This window comes from Hippoglossus stenolepis, chromosome 12 (assembly GCF_022539355.2).
Source record: "Hippoglossus stenolepis isolate QCI-W04-F060 chromosome 12, HSTE1.2, whole genome shotgun sequence".
Classification (NCBI taxonomy): domain Eukaryota; kingdom Metazoa; phylum Chordata; class Actinopteri; order Pleuronectiformes; family Pleuronectidae; genus Hippoglossus; species Hippoglossus stenolepis.
The window spans coordinates 12,048,660-12,065,302 of record NC_061494.1 but is presented as its reverse complement, the minus strand read 5'-3'; the positions used below and the strand labels follow the sequence as shown (position 1 = coordinate 12,065,302).

The following is a 16,643-nucleotide window of genomic DNA, read 5'->3' as shown; positions in this document are numbered from 1 at the left end:
GAGGAGAAAATACCACAAATATCGAGGAATATAAGACTTTTAAGTTTTGTTCAGTGTAGCCGACAATAAAATAGTTATAGTTAAAAATAAACAAAAAACTGTTTTAGTGTGTGTTCATTTTAGACTTTTTTTTTTACAATCAGCAGTCTCACTGAGAGAAAGATGTAGTATGTCACAACTAAACACGAGATGCTCTGCAAACATTCCTCCCAGTCTAAACCGCACCTGCAAGCTCAGCCACAACTGCTGGGCCACAGAGACGTTGTGGTAAATGTCGATGAAGGCTTTTAAAGCTAATAGCCAAGGCTAAAATAAAATATGTCAAAATGAAAAACATGTCTTTTAAGTCTTGTGATTCACAAAACAAGTGTGTTAGTGTAGCTGGATTGGTTTTATCAGAGATTCACTGATCTAATGGCCCAGTTCCACTTTCTGGAAACCTGTGTGAAGCAGTGTGGTGACCTTTACCGTCCGTATAATCATTTTATTTGAACAGAATTAAAGAGAGAGATGTTGTGGACAGAGACCGAGCTGAAGGAAAGAGTGGAGTTTACAGCCAGAGCAGCTCTTTCAAAGCTGATTGCTAACATCAACATGCAAACCTGTTCACAGTAACAAGCTATCTTTGTGGTGTTTACTGTTTACGCTCCTCTTGCTAACGATCGCTAATCAGCACTAAACACAAAGTACAACTGCGGCTGATAGGAACGTTATGAGGTTTTTAGTTGGTCATTAACATTAACAAATAAATTCTGATGCAATAACGGTGCAAAATTGAAAGTTAAAGGATCATATGCTTCATCCTCTGGGAATCACGAGTGTACAGAATTTTGTGCCCTGGAAGACAAGTCAGTGGACTCATCCTCTAGAAACCTCGAATGGTTGTTAATGCCACAGCCGTTAGACCCTACATGAAGACGGATGACATGACAGCTCCCCAAAAGTGAACCCAAAGCATCTCCATCTCCCCCTGGTGGCTGACTGCAGTGTAGGTAATAAACCCAACCTCCACAAAGACCAATGAAAAGTCAAATAATCTTTTCTCAAAGATGGTTTCTGTGAGTTCAGGCCATTCTTATCACAGTGTTTCTGTTTTTGTTAAGTTTGGGTTTAATTCGTTATTTGAGGCTATTAAAACTGGGCTTCATGATTGACTGCTGAGTCTGACTCACGATTGGTCGAGTCCCTGCATCGGAGGGACCTCATCCCCTGATTGTTACTGTGCAGACTCTGGCTCCAACTGTCAGCGTTCATGGCTTTATTCCTGGATAGTGAGAGGAAGTGGAGATGCAATGATCCATCTATGTACACATTCTGTGGTTACAGTGATCATCCAATAGATATTGACAGACAAACACTGGTAAAACCAACACAGCACAGAGGATTCTGCGGGTCACACCAGTCTCTGGTGGCTTTCTGCAAGCAGGTTTATTACAAAGTAATGTTACAGTAACAATTTCAGCTCTACCGAAATTAACCATACATGGCTGCTCACGACAACGTCTACACAGAGCGGCACCTCGTCCGGGTCAATGCACACAATGCTGCGATGGGATAGGACAGAACAGGGAGTGCAGCGGCCGACAATCAAACAGGACTGGAAAGCTTCATGATTACGAGGTTTCTGCTACTTTTTTTTAAATAGTGTTTTTCAAAGGTTTCTGCAGTGCTTACAGGGGTTTATTGTAGTATATTGCATTGCCCTTTAAATGCATGTTGGCAGTATATCATAGCACTTAAATAGATAATTGCAGTGCCTCACATGGTACCACAATGCACCATCTTCTCCGATCATCAGCATACATAAATTACAGTACATTCAGTAACTCTCAGCGCTATCCTGCCTGTTGTCCTTCATTAGTGTGTAGAAATGTTAGTTAACAGTACAACGTAGTCATACCCAGGTTTTCTAGTGTTCATCAAACCTCTACAGGTTTTTTTTTATCAATAAAATAAAGTACAATAAAAACAATTTGACATTTCTTTTCACAGAAAATAAAATACATTAAAAACAAATACACAAGGCCATTGACATTCCATTCTCACATAAAATTAAACCATATTGCGTTTCAACAGAATATTTTACATCTTTGCAACAATTTAAATAACACTCAACACATTTGCAGTCTTTTAAGTTAGATATGTCCAGTGTCCGTTTTGTTTCTAGGGTGCAACTAGTTCCTGGTTTAGTTTGTTTACAAGGCCACCGACTATCGCTTGGATCCCTTGGCCAGTTTGCTTGTGGGAGTGGATTTTCTTTGAGGAGTGGGGATCTTGGAGGGTTTTCCTCCTCGCTGGCGGGAGGCAGAGCGCGGCGTCCGTCTGGTGGACTCGCCGACCGTCTCAGACACATCTGAACACACAGACTGGATGTCTGAGATGTCGAAGTCTGAGGCGTCACTGCCTCTGCGGCTGCTCCCTCGGCTTCCAGCTTTACTTCCAGGTCGGCTGGAATTTTTCCTTTCTAGAAAACACAAAATCAAGAACGAAAATGAGAAACTACTAAATAAAAAATTTATGAACTATTCAGAATGAGCCAACAAGTTTGGAAACAGGGTTGGCAAAGCAAGTAATTGCCTGGGGCCCGAGCTGAGTGAGGGGCCTCCAGTATTGGCTGATTATTAGTCCACAGCAATGACAATTTTGTAAGAATCCTCTTAAATTGCAATGCAATAACACTATGGTCAAGAACCCCCCAAAACAAGGCATCATGCCAATAGCTCTCAGCCAAAAGCTGACTAATTATTGAGGTGTGGTTCGATGTGTGGTCCCCCAGGTCCTTTGAAACGCTCCTGAATGAGCTCATAGAGACCACTCGACAGTGCCACAGCAGTTACAGTTCACCATGACGACAAGCATCTTTAAACCTACAATAACTTTTGTACTCATTCCTAAATGCAGAAAGGTCAAGATTATACTGGTAGACCTGTTTCTTTTAATATATTTTAAGTTTTATTTTCACATTGGTAGATGGAATTAAGATGGAATTATATTTTCTTCTGAAAAGATGGTAGTAGTGTTACTATGTTTTATACATGGCCAATTTAATTCTCTGTAACTTTTGTGTCAAATAAGAGTAATAATACTTTGTAAATTGCTTTTTAATGATGATTGTGATGTTTTTTAAATTTCTATGGCGCCCAGTGTTGTGAATGGGCTCCAGCCCACCTGGACCCTCACAGGATAAGCACTATATATATATATATATGTATGGATGGATGGTGATGTATCGCTGACATCACTGCAGTAAAACTAGGAAACTAGCCAAATCGTTACACACAACCCTGATGAAGGCTTGATAGCTGAAACGCTTTGGTGAATAAAGAAGGACGTCGTGGAAAAAGAGCAAACAGCATGTTTAAATTTTGCTTTGAAGCTCACACCGGTCTGTATTTTCTTTACTCAAACATAAGAAGGATGTTTGCAGCTCCATTGTGTCTCTTCCTTCATTCATCTTTCATACAAACACTTTGAATGAGCTGCAGCTTTGCTCCACACAACAGACAAAAGCACTTTTCCCTCTGAATATAATAAAAAAACAGTTTCTGCAGTTGCTCTCTACTCACCACCCATTGTCTGTGTTCGAGCTTTGAGTACAGCAGCGCTGATCAGGGTTCCCTCCTCACCGGACTGAAAGCCTTTACCTGACAAGTACCCAGGCAGACGTAATTTGCTGCCTTGTACTGGTGTAACCTGAAAATACACAGAACTTGAATTACTTTCACTTGTAATCATTTGCAGGGAACTGTGCACCAACATACACATTATTATTATTACTGAGTTAGTTTAAAATTTTGTGAATAATCCTTTTAAAATGCTGCAATGATTTTTTTCAAGAAGCAGTTAGTATATGAATATGTTAACCCTGTAGAATTAATAAAGCATTAAACAATAACACATGCACAGATTTAATATGAAGTTGTTCATACGTAGCAGCATTAAAACTAGGCAGATATTTTTGACAGGCAAGAAATAAAATATTCAGCCCATTAAGAATGAAAAACATTAAAGTAAAGACCCAACTGAAATCACATCAACTCATCGTCACTCTCATCATGTCCAATGTGTTGCAGGTTTCTCTAAAACTATAAATCTTTATCTTTCAAATCTTAAAAATCTGAAATATTTCATATATGATTCCAGGGTTACATATTTTTATTGTTGTTGATATAAAAAATTAAATCGATTTCAGTTGGGTCTCACAGTCTTTTATGTGACTATACCTCTGAGGATGAACCTTGGCTCTCAAAGGAGTCTGATGATTTAAGAGGAGTGGAGGGTTTGCTGTTTGTGAGCCAGGGCTTATCATAATTGCGGGTTATGTGTTGGGGAGTCTGGGAAACAATGGCAAATCAAAAAAACCACAGATATGGATTTAACAAATTAAAAACTACAAGAAAAACTAGATGGAAGAAACACAGAAAAATAAATACACAGAAAAAAGTGATCGAATAACACAAAACAACGTAAACTAAGGCAGATGAATGAGTCAAATCATAGCAGGGTGATGATCAGCGTACAGCGGGACACGGTGGAACCTCTCACCTTGGGCGTGCTGGTCACTGCGGTGTGCGACGGGACCGGACAGCTCTGACTGGATGTGGATCTGTTGGGAGAAGCTCCTCTGGACGACGGCCGAGATCTCCGGCCCCGGTAGCGGAAGCTGGCCATCACCTGGGTGGTGCCTTCTGGGAGGATGAACTTCTCCCGCAGCTCAAGGTTGGTCCTGCCCTTAGCTGCAAAAGCACACTCCAGATGAGCCGTGTTGCATACATACGAATATCATTATGTTTATTAGTATTTTTGTGATGATGATGATGAGGTGATTTAACACTTTATTTTCCACTTTAGGTTCCAAATAATTTCCCAGAAGTTTCTTTGTAAGTTTCCTTGAAATAGCAATGACTAATGGTTCCGATTATGGAAAATAGAAGTTTACTGGAAAACCCAAGCAAATGTTATTTTATTATTAATTATAACTATATATATATAACTATTCAGAATTTGTTTTTGTAACTGTTGAATAGTCTGCTTGTTTGCTTTCACATTTCGGTTTCTCTCTCTACAAGTAGCTCCACATCACACCCAGATTTTCAGGAAATGTCTGAATAAATTATTGGGAAATTATGAGGAAAATACAGATCCTGTTAAATAAAGTGTTAAAATGATGTGACAGTCAGCTTTTAAATAAAACTGAATATTTAAAAAGTTTGGATTGAAACACAATGAAAACACATGACTCATGCAGTTCCACATCTCATCCATACTGTCGAACAGAAGCCGGGCTTCTGCTGCAACAGTAGTGAAATAAACCTTTTAGTTTCTTAACCAACAAAAGGCTTCGTCTTTGTCTGCTGATCGAGCAGCAGAAAGAAATGAAAAGAAATCAAAATGTCTGCAAACACAATCACAACCAGAAGTGCCCAAATCAGAAGAATTATAAAACCAAGCTACATAAACTACAAAGAAGAAACCAAACAGACCTTGGACCAGTTGTGTTTAAAGCAAACAAAGTAAACACTGCAAATAATACCGTTTCAGTTTTGTTGTGTGTCGTACGAAGACGAGATGGTAGGGAGTTTTACTTTTACAGATTATTTCATCAGGTAAACTAGGGCTTAATTTACGGGGGTTGTAAACATGCAAATAATCCAAATCCACTATACAACTCCATCAATAACGAAACCATCATGCTGAATATAAGTAAATGAACTGTTAGAGAACACGATGAAGTGCTTGGTTTTCTCATTTCAATTTCATTTGCAGCACGATTAAAGAAAATATTTTTTCACTGACCACTGCATTTCACTCATTCACTCGAGGCTAAAATTGAGCTGAAAGGGGAGAGACCTCAACCCCTTCAATGTTCAAGCCAAAGTTAAACCCTTGTAGGTAAGCATCTCTATTGTTTACAAAAGCTTTGTTTGTCTGATTGTCAAGCAAACCTGAAAACTGCAAAAGAAGCTCAGAAAAGCTGAGAACAATAAAGCTCCTTCGAGAAAGTGATAACCGGCGTTGTGATGCACACAAACAACTGCATGCATGAAAACCAGCCGGAGATGAGTGACGGTTGGTGGGGTGGTCGTGAGCTGGTTCTCGGTATGAGAGTGACATTCATTCACGGCGAGCGCTCGCACACAGCTACGCTAGTTCACACCAGGACCAACACAAGCAGCACACGCTCGGATGTGCAGACACACATACCACTGGTGGGTTCATGGAGCAGGGAGAAAAAGTGTGAGATTTGCCAACCTATAGGAGACTGAGTAATCGAGGAGTTTGACTCTGAGCGCAACATTTTGCTCCCGTGGTGATGAACTAGAAGAAATGATTTCATGTTCAGCAGGAGGACGGTTACGCAGGGGAAAAAAGGAAATTGATAATTAATACAGAAGATAGAAGAAACAAGCACATAGACGTTTTGTTGTAGATACACATACAGAATGTAGTTAACTGTTAACTCAATTGTTTTTTTACTTTAAAAAGTAAACAACCAGACAGGGTACTGTAATATTACATTGATCGAACAACAAGAAAAAGACAAAGGAAAGACAGTCAGTGGTAAATGCAACATATATTTAAAAAAGAAATAGACTCAAAGTATTTGTTGACATTGAGAAAGTACTATTGACTTTATTATGGTCAGCTAATCTGAAGTAATATTCAGAATTATATAAGTGTTGAAAGTAATAAAACACTGTGATGAGACTAATATGATAAAAGAATATCACTGTTTCTAACTAAAATCCTTACTCTGTATCTACTAAAATAATAATAATAATAATAATAGGATGATAGAGAAGTCAGCTTCCTGAATTGATAAAAATAATTGATTAATGAGTCAAACTGTAATAACCCTGTCAATGTATTTTCTGTTAAAGGCCAAACATTACAGAGCACACTAACAAAGAAAACATACATTAGTACAGAGGTAGAGTTCTGAGAAGGGTGTACATTTCTCTGTGTTTTCAGACAGCGCCTCCTTGTGACTTCCTGTGGTGAACCTTTGAACTCACCTCGACAGGGGTCGTTCTTCACCAGGAACTCATCCAGGGCCATCCAGCCTCCGCCCACCCGCACCATCACAGTGCTGCGTAGAATGCGCACCAGGCGAAGCTGCTGAGAATCTCCGAACTGCGTCGGGGGATGGGGGGGAAAGAAAAACAAAGAGGGGACGTGTGAAAACACTGAGCTGTGATGGGAACTCTCTCACTGCAGGCTACGAGCTGTGCAACACTGGAAACCAGAGTGGTGCGGAGAATCAAACTGATTCCAGTGATTTAGTTTATAATCATGTTGTGGAATTTAACAGCGTTTATCAATAATATTTCATTACTGTGCAAAATGTTTTAATCCATCAAAGAGGTTTTCTGTTCACTTGTGATTTCCTTTCCATGTTGCACAGGTTTACACAAACAGTATTTTACCACAACACAACAATTTTAAGTTTTCATTCTCAAAGACACAAATTACACAGAGGTCCATCCAACTGGTTTCTTCTATTGGTGTGTGCTGGTGTACTATGTGTTATTCAAATTTATCAATTTAAAATTTCTAACCTATGTGAGTTCATTAATACTAAATGAGTTTATGTTATATGTATTATTTTGTCTTCCCATAATGAACATTTGTACAAACATTTAATGTCGAGCCTCAATGATTTATATCAATGTTATTAGCAAACATTGGCATATGTATAATCAAAGTAAATCCCAGTAAGGATTTATTGATTTATATACAATGTTATAATATTTTTGGCGTCAGTGTGTAGGTTCATTTTTCTGCCATTAATGCAGGTTCAGCTGTGAAAAAAAACATTAACTGAAGGCACATTATTCTACCACCAGGAGGCACTAGTGTACAATAATCTGCCTTCATCTTTCAACACACACCAGACAACAAGTACGATGAGCATGTTATGGATGAGCATGGTTCAAGCTGAGGGAGGTGACGCAAGGCAGAATCAGCCAGTTGGATGTGACCGCGAGCATCAGCACAAACACACAAACACACACAAATTCACACAATTACACAGCCGCATGCTTTCTGCCAAAAAAACACACAGTTTCACGTCATGATCAAATGCACAAACAGCAAACTCCTGCAATCCAGCACTGTGTTGTTGCACTTTTCTACAAATACGACTCAGATGCATTGACACTGATGCACAACCGATGCAGCTACAGCTCCGATGACACAACATGAGGTATATGGTTCGAATCACTTCTGTCTAATCCACCACGGTGTGACACGCAGACATGACCAAACACTGATGACCCTTCACTACAGACCTATTGCATTATGGTAACTCTCATAGTGATAAGTATCTTGCACTTGTATGATAACTGTAATGATTTAATGCCACTGGTGATTTTAGTGATCAGATACAATAAAGGTGATGATGATTCGGAGCGGGGGGGTAAAAAAAGGCACAAGAAATATCTGAAGAATAACCATTTACCAGGATACAGCTTTCCAAAACTGCAACGTGTAGGTGGGGGGTAAGATTTTGATTTTCCCTGTTTGCTATTGTCTCATCGCCGATTAAGGAGTCATGTAAGCAGTGAACCAGACCAAACTGTCAAAAGAATGATTTCAATTCAGTGTGGTGTGACACATCAACACAAACTAGTCAACAAAGCAACACTAATGCCCCTATCCCCCTCTCGCTGACATTAAGCTTCAGAAAGCATGAGGCATATGGACCCATATCATGAACTTTACATTGCAACATGCAATCTGTCAAGACACATAATATTAACTCAGTAGGTAAAACGTATTCATTGAAATCATTGAATATAAATCAAATAAATGTATAAACTGAGTCAGATGCAAATAAGAGTGTGTCGTCAGCCAATGTTGTGCTAAATCATTCCCATGATACTGCAGCACCAGAGGCAAGCACACAGAAAGCATTATTGTTCAAAATGCCCAGCAGATGAATATATGCCCGTGGACCAATAAAAGAAACATAGGCTGAAATGATATTAGCACGCAAATGAAACTCAAAAGCAGATATAAACATTACTATTTAAACATTTACTTCACCATTTTTCAGCAAAACAAATACTAATGTCATAATAATAAAGAAGTTAAAACACACCTGTGCCTTTAGTCTTTAAAAAATCTAATTTCATATTCAACTACTACACCATAAATCATTGGACAGAATATACATCTTAGGCCATTTTGGGATTTTGGGATGTCTACTTCTGAGTTCCAGTCTGTACGACAGCAGCCAGGAATCTGGGCAGAGTTACTTGGAGAGTAAAAATGCTAAATGAGGAAAAGCGTAAAGCTTGATAAGGCACCGAGCAGAGAGATAGGAGCAGAAGAGGAAGTTCATATGTACCTGGTTTCCAAGGTAGAACTGGAGATGTGAAAAACAATAAAAAAAATACGGAAAAGTTAGTGTTTTTTTGACACATTCTTCACTGTATTTAACACTTACCTTCACAAAGAAGCTCCAATGAAAATAAGTTCAGTTTTTAAACATTTTATAATCATGAAAAAGTGTGTATTTCTTTAAAAAGATGAATGATGTAAGCTCAACAGCTAAAAATAATCAGCTTACCCGGTATTTGTTGGCACCGATCTGCTCCACTTGGAATCGTTTTGGACATTTGCATTTTGCCACTTGCCGTGTAACCTGCACATTTTTAAACATTTCATTGAGCCATGATTCTAAAAACCTGAGAATTTGAAATCACCAGATGTTCATGTTACGAGAGTTCGTTACCTCATCTTCAATTTTGTCTGCGTCTGTTAGTGGTTTGTAAGCGTCTTTGTTGGGATGAAGTGCCGCCACGAACTCATAGTAGTCAATGTAGCCGTCGCCGTCCCTGTCAAAAATGTCTGCCACTGCGCTCATCTCCAGACGACTGGTGGGGAATTCTGTTGAAGAGACATTAAGTGTTTAAAAATGAGCATTTTTCTGGCTGTTCTGTTGTGACTTTGTGTTGGACACTTACTGGAGGAGAGGATGCCCTCTATGAACTCCTGCCGCGTCACTTTGCCGTCCTGATCTTTGTCGATGCGGCGGAAGAAGTCCATGACGCGAGACTTTTTATGGTTCATCCAGCGCATGTAGCGCTTCCGCCACACATCAAAGTCAAAGTTGGCAAATTCCTTTAACTGCAAAGAAAGACGTAAATATGATAAGGTGACATGAACGACCAGAGGAGCACAGATATATAATGGGATACACCTGAGAGCATATCTGAGTGTTGGGTTACCTCCTCCAGTCTGTCCAACGCATCATTGAGTTTCCTCCTTCTGTCCAGAGCCAGCAGCCACACGTGCTGCCACTTAGTGACCAGCAGGTTGACCTGGGGGTTCTTGGTTTCGATGGGAGCTTGTGTCGCTGACGCATACATTGCTTGTGTGGGAGAACGTTTTCCTGCAGGTGAAAGACAAACACATTCATGAGGAGTGTGACCTCACCATGTAACCAGAAGGGCATAGATTTGTAATGACATCATGCCAGGTGCTGGGAAAACGAGAGGATGTTGTGTCACTGCAGTGACTCAACACTCGGCCAGATGGCCCAGGTCGTGCACTATGAGGGGTTGTTAGTGGGATACATACTTCCAGGTCTTCCTTTTTCCAGCACAGGGATCTGAGACTGGATTTGGGTCTCCACAGCAGCCTTCCTTTTGTGTGTCTTGGTGATTTTGTCAACATCTGGTTGCTTCCTGGTCATTTCCTCCATGAACGCCTGCAGGAAAAACACGCAGTTTTCCTCATGAACTCTGAGGGTATTGTCAGCTATTTTAATTGTAGATAGCCAGGGTCCATGAACCGGTTTGAATGGATTTTTACGTCCAGCTAAAGATTTTACCTGATGTTCTGCAATGAGGCCTTTGACCTCTTCGAGCTCCTGCGGCAGAAGCTCCTTGTCCTTGTCGTTGAGGTTGGTCTCTGCCCACTGCAGCCAGGTCAGCAGGTTCTCCAGCAGCTCCTGAGTGGTTTGCATCTCGGTGAGGGCCGTGGCCAGTCGCTGCTGGTGCTGCCGAGCCCAGGCCTGCACCTGGAACAGCCACATTACACACGTTACAATTACCACACAAAGAAGTATCCACACCATCAATGTACACGGCAAAAACTTAATGTAAAACCTCAGAAATCATGTCAGTGTCTGTTAACTGCACTCAGCACCCTTGGTATTTAGATGCTGTTAAAAAAGCTATTTTAAAAGTCCGGTGTGTAAGATTTGGACGAAAGGGATCTATCGGCAGAAATTGAATATAAAATAATTTAAGTCATGTTTTACTCGTGTGTAATCACCTAAATTGTACGAATTGCTGTTTTCTTTACCTTACAATTGGCCCCTTTATATTTAATTACTTTATATTTATCAGGAGCTGGTCCTCTCTACGGAGGCCGCCATGTTTTTTACAGTAGCCCAGACTGGACAAACTAAACACCTTTCGAGTTTTTATGACAACTGAAGGCTACCACAGGTTCTCTTTCATGGTGGTAAGGGGAGGGGAATTCAGCTGCAACATGCAACTTCACCACTAGATGTCACTAAATTCTACACACTGAACCTATAACTATTTTTGTGTAACTTACTATCAAATTCAAATCAGCACAATAAGGAGACTATAACAATCTTCCTTATTTAGTGGTTTGAGCAACAAAGGAAGTGAGTCTTCCTTGGTGTAGCTTACATCATCCAAATGGTATAATTGTGCCATGTGATACCTGTGGCTATGACAGAGCAGAAAGGCATGTGTGCGGACATGCAGCTGTGAACTGACCTCTTCAAACCGGGCTTTAATGATGGTGTTCCAGTGTTTGATGGTTGTGATGGAGTCTGGGTGGCAGATGCTCAGAATGGCCTCCCCCATACTGGTTGCTTTGTTCAGAGCCACTCGCTTTTCCTCCTGTTTCTTCATGAACTCCTTAAAAATTGAGAAAGGAAAGAAATGAGCTTTGAAATCAGTCTGCGACAATTAAAAAAGACACTTTGCTAAAAATGATTGTTTTAATTTTTGATTGTTTAGAGAAATATAAACCTGAAGTTTTGCTCAAGATAAAAAACATATAAGTATATATGTATATTGGCATCAAGTATTGGCATTTCTTGCCTTGTGTTGTTCGATAAGCGCCCGCAGAGCCTCCTCATCATCAGGCAGGCTGCCATGGAAACGCAAACTCTGCTCTGCTTCAGCGAGCCACTCCAGCAGGATGTGGACAGTTGAATGAAACTCCTCAGCCTGCAGAAAGGAAACACAGATCATGTCAGACTCATTGACTCTACATCCTGTATGACAGCTGCAGGGGGCTCTGCAGTACCTGACACAGGGACTGCTCCAGCCGGACTTGTTTGGACACCGAGAGGTTGCACACCGTCTCCCAGCGAATGCTCAGCTCCTGCATCTGCACTTTGACCCAGGACGAGTCATCGTGGCTGCTCTCGATCAGGTCCCTGGCTGAACGTTTCAGGGCCTGGACGCTCACTGTCCTCTTACCCAGCTCTTTCTGGAAAACCTGCGGAGGACAACCAGTAACGGAACCAGTCAGGCAACATAAGGCCACGCACAACAAATTGAAATGTGATGACAAAAGTTAGCCAAATGATTTGGAAATGATGTTAACATGTGTCAAAAGTCAATGTCAGGTTATTCTGAAATGTATTTTCAACAAGAAGCAGTAAAAAAAATGTTCCAGGTCAAGCATATTTCTGCTAATTATAATTTCAATGGAGAAATACAAAGAGAGATGGATAAACAGTGTTAGAGCTGTTTGTCAGCAGGATTACGCAAAAAATATTAAACAGATTGAAGATGAAATTGGGACAAAAAAGCCCACATTAAATATTAGGGCAGATCCAGGAGTTACTTTCTTCAACAATGTACAATTTTTTGAAAGTTTCACAAATTTCCCAGGGGCAAAGAAATCAGGGATCTTTAGGGGACGGATATCTTCGAGTGTGTGCTATTTAATATGGCTTGATTTAATTTAAGGGGACTGTTTGGCTTTGGCAGAGGTATGCACTCCACTGAGCATCATTCTAGTTCTTATTAATAATTACACTTGTAATAAGAAATCAAAATAGCACCAATTTCCTGGACATCCTTGCTGGACAGAAAACTTTAAACAACAGTCGCTCTCAATAGAAAGGAAGCACAATGCTATCACTTTTGTTGTTTTATACAAATCCTGCTGTGGTTTAAATTTCCTCTCTCCTCTATTATGATAAGAAGCAATCAGTGATGAAAGGAAAAGGCAGTGTTACAGCAGCAATGACCAGTAAAAGAATAGTAATCAACTGGCAGATGTGGCTCGTTCTGTCTGTGGTGTTATCTTCTACCTTGTGGTTGTCTATGAGGTTGAGAACCAGGTCTATGTCTCCGTGTACGGGCTGGTCCTCAGCCAGCTGAGGTTCCACTCTGTACAGCCAGTCAATGAGAGCCTGGAGAGCGTCTTTAAACTGGCCAGAGAACAGCAGGGCCTCCTCCAGCTTGTTCTGTCTGCAGGGGAGAACAAATCATCCACAGTGAACAATGAGGCATTTAGAAATACTGCAAATAGTCCTGACTGATAGTTGGTGGGATAAAATACTGCAAGAAATCCATCAGTACCTTTCCACAGACTTGCCGCAGACTGTGTCCCATTTGTCCCTCAGTTCACTCAGCATGTCATCCAGCTTCTGATTATCATCCTGAAGAGAGGTCTTGTCCTTCAGGGCCCGTCCTGTGCGGGTGGTGGTGTCGCACACAGAGTGTTTGCTGCCCAGGGCTTTCTGGAAGTCCTGTGTAAGAAAGACAAAAAAACTACATCAGCATATCCCATGTAATTTTACTGTATTTAGAAATAAAACAAGCTGACAACAGTTATGTTCACTGAATGCGCAGGGTTACAATAAACCTTCTCAAGGGATTTTCCTCTTACGACTGTCGGCATGTCAGATAGCATCCTAATCTGTGTGTGTGTGTGTGTGTGTGTGTGTGTGTGTGTGTGTGTGTGTGTGTGTGTGTGTGTGTGTGTGTGTGTGTGTGTTTTGTGATTAAGAAGGCAGTGTTCTATGAGGGAAACAAAAAGGGGGTCAAAACTCAACAGCCACTGCTCCACAGAGATTAAAAGTATCCAAAAGCAAGGTCACCCCTAATACATTTGGGCCTTCCCAGGATTATGACAGGATTAGCACAATCTCCCTACATACCACCACAGAGAAAACAACAGAGACTATCGTGGTATGTAACACAAATGCACACTAATGCATTCTCTAGATACTGTAATTCCTATAAAAATATGTTACTGTTATATGTAACTTATATATGCTTCATTAAACAGCCGACTCTTTATTCTGGCTTGTAAAACGTGGTTTTCATGCCGGAGTTGTTTCTGTTAATAGAATGAAACTAAGATGAAGATGCTGTCGAAGGTCCATGTCTATTTTAACTCTCATTCCTTCTTCAGTAAACTGTGCTGAGGCAATGCTCCGTCACCTTGTGCTGCGTCAGCTGCGTCTTGATTTTGTCCGGATCGTTGGCAATTTCCACCTCAGAGTCCAGAGTCTTCTCAGATTCGTCCAACCACTCCATCAGTTTATTCCAAGTTTCGTGGAACTAGCGGAGGATAAAGAAGCAAACACGGTGTAAAGCATTTGGACAAAGAGCTATGATTTCACATGATTTATTGCGGGGTGCTGTTTAATGTTCCCATGATTAGATTTTCAGGCCCAAGGAACACAAGAGGCCCCACGCTAATGAAAACACTGTAGTAAGCTGCAGACAGAATATGACACTGCCTTAATATAATATTTCCACAGCTTTCCAATGATAACACAAAAGTCCTGAGAGCAGTGAAACAATGTCTTTCTCTAACCCCAGTGTAAATATGCACACAACAGTACCTGCTTGGCCCGCTTCCTGCTGTCGTCCAGCAGCCGACCCCGCTCGACAGACCTCTGGACCAGCTTCTCCCAGCGGCCCTGCACGCTCAGCAGCAGGTTCTTGATCAGGACCACGTCTTGTTTCTGGCTGAAGTACTTCAGATGTGTCCCTGTCTTGTCCAGTTCGATGATGTGTTCTCTGTGAGAGTTCACCTCTGTCACAAAAATCTGCACACACACAGAAAGGCTTAGGTCAGGTGTGAAGGGAGATTTGAAACTGAAAGAAGAGGTCATGTAATTCAGATGATTAATGGCCTAGTGAGTTTTGTACAAAAAATTATACAGATGCGGTCATTTGCTGGCAAAGCAGAAGGAATTAGTAAACATAAACCCCTGTTTTATATGTGATATATATTATTTATAACTTTTTACTGACTAAATAAATTACAAATCATCGTAGCATCTTAATAAAACCAAAGTTGGATGCAAATGTTTCAACTTGGCAGCTGAACACCTGCCTTTTTCCAATTATTAGATTAACCAATCATTACAAACATTAAAAAATAAATCATAAGCATTTCCTTTTGCGTCATTGACCCTCCCCCCTGTGCAAACATTACCTTATGCTCATCAATCTGAAACATGATGGTCTCCAGGATGAGGGAGGCGGGGGAAACCGTGTTGAGTGTCTGCTCCGCTTGGGTCAGCCAGTTGATGAAGTCCTGCAGAGAGTTGTGGAACTCGGTGGCCAGAGTCAAGGCCTCTTCCAGTTTAACCTGAAGACATGGACATATCGTCAGGGTCAAACGTATTTCCTCTGTAAACAGCCACGGTGGTTATGGTTTTATCTGTGTTTGTATGTCTGTTAGTTAGGAGGATTACACAAAATCTACTAGATGGATTTCCACAAGGACACAGTGCGGGTCAAAAAATTATTCCAGATCCGGATCCGGATCAGGGGGCGGATCCAGGAACATTTATTTACTTTCTTTAATATTGCAATTTGTGACATTTTTGTCGATTTCTCTGAGAATTTAATGGATATTGCTGAGAAATAAAATCTGAAATGTTTAGGGGATATTTATGAGTGTTTACAATTTGGTGCAGATCTAAATAAAAATCGGACTCACGTGAATTTAAATGTGGTTTAATAAGGGGACTGTTGGGCCTTGGCAGAGGTATGTGCTCTCTCGGAGTTTGCTCACTGTTACACAACACTGAAAACAAACCGACTGGTTGCTACAACATTTGATGAAAAAGGCTAAAAATAAACAATTACGCTTCAGAGGAAGCTAACATCTCTAGAGAGGCTGAAACAGAAATGGAGTGATGAGCTTTTAATCCAATGAGAGAAACGTCCACTCCTGAAAAACATCCGTTCGCTGCAGCCGGGGCCGCGGGCACAGGCTCATCCCATGACAGTAAACGCCATATTAGTGACATTACTAATGCTTTTCCCTCACATATTGCAGGGTCATGTGGAGAGTCTTGCTAAAAATGGAATCACGGTTTAGGTAATATATTATCCGAATGCTCCGTGTGTGAGTGTGCGCTCGACTCGCTGCACTACAGGAGTGTCACGTTGCTGCAGAGAGAGAGATTGGCCAGCAGCTGCAACTCTGCGCAGCTCCAAGCTTTAGCAGAATTGACATTCCCGGGAACAGGACCAAAGTAAATAGGAAGCGAAAGCGAAGTGTTACAGCCAAAGCTTCAGGCAACCAGAACGAGGAGCTCCATATGTGGAGCGAGAGCGGTAAAGGGGGAGATTATGTTGATGTTTATTTATTGTAGCAACAAAAAT

General features: G+C 40.9%; 1 protein-coding gene across 13 annotated transcripts in view; it reads right to left on the bottom strand.

Moving 5' to 3' along the window:
• Window positions 1-1,384: 1,384 nt before the first annotated feature.
• LOC118118670 (dystonin) overlaps window positions 1,385-16,643 on the bottom strand; it is a 102,628-nt gene continuing 87,369 nt past the window's right edge. For 7 of the 13 annotated variants that reach the window (XM_047342179.1, XM_035171863.2, XM_035171864.2 and 4 more), the window contains 21 exons: window positions 15,463-15,618; window positions 14,864-15,070; window positions 14,457-14,576; window positions 13,590-13,759; window positions 13,319-13,478; window positions 12,301-12,495; window positions 12,093-12,221; window positions 11,763-11,906; window positions 10,841-11,029; window positions 10,588-10,717; window positions 10,236-10,399; window positions 9,972-10,134; window positions 9,740-9,894; window positions 9,575-9,649; window positions 9,353-9,370; window positions 7,017-7,134; window positions 6,205-6,318; window positions 4,546-4,736; window positions 4,224-4,334; window positions 3,567-3,693; window positions 1,385-2,464 (listed from right to left, as the gene is read on the bottom strand). In XM_047342179.1, coding sequence (XP_047198135.1) covers window positions 2,211-2,464; window positions 3,567-3,693; window positions 4,224-4,334; window positions 4,546-4,736; window positions 6,205-6,318; window positions 7,017-7,134; window positions 9,353-9,370; window positions 9,575-9,649; window positions 9,740-9,894; window positions 9,972-10,134; window positions 10,236-10,399; window positions 10,588-10,717; window positions 10,841-11,029; window positions 11,763-11,906; window positions 12,093-12,221; window positions 12,301-12,495; window positions 13,319-13,478; window positions 13,590-13,759; window positions 14,457-14,576; window positions 14,864-15,070; window positions 15,463-15,618 — 3,090 coding nt within the window. In that variant the 3' untranslated portion in view covers window positions 1,385-2,210. The other 6 variants (XM_047342186.1, XM_035171868.2, XM_047342180.1 and 3 more) reach the window with 5 other exon arrangements.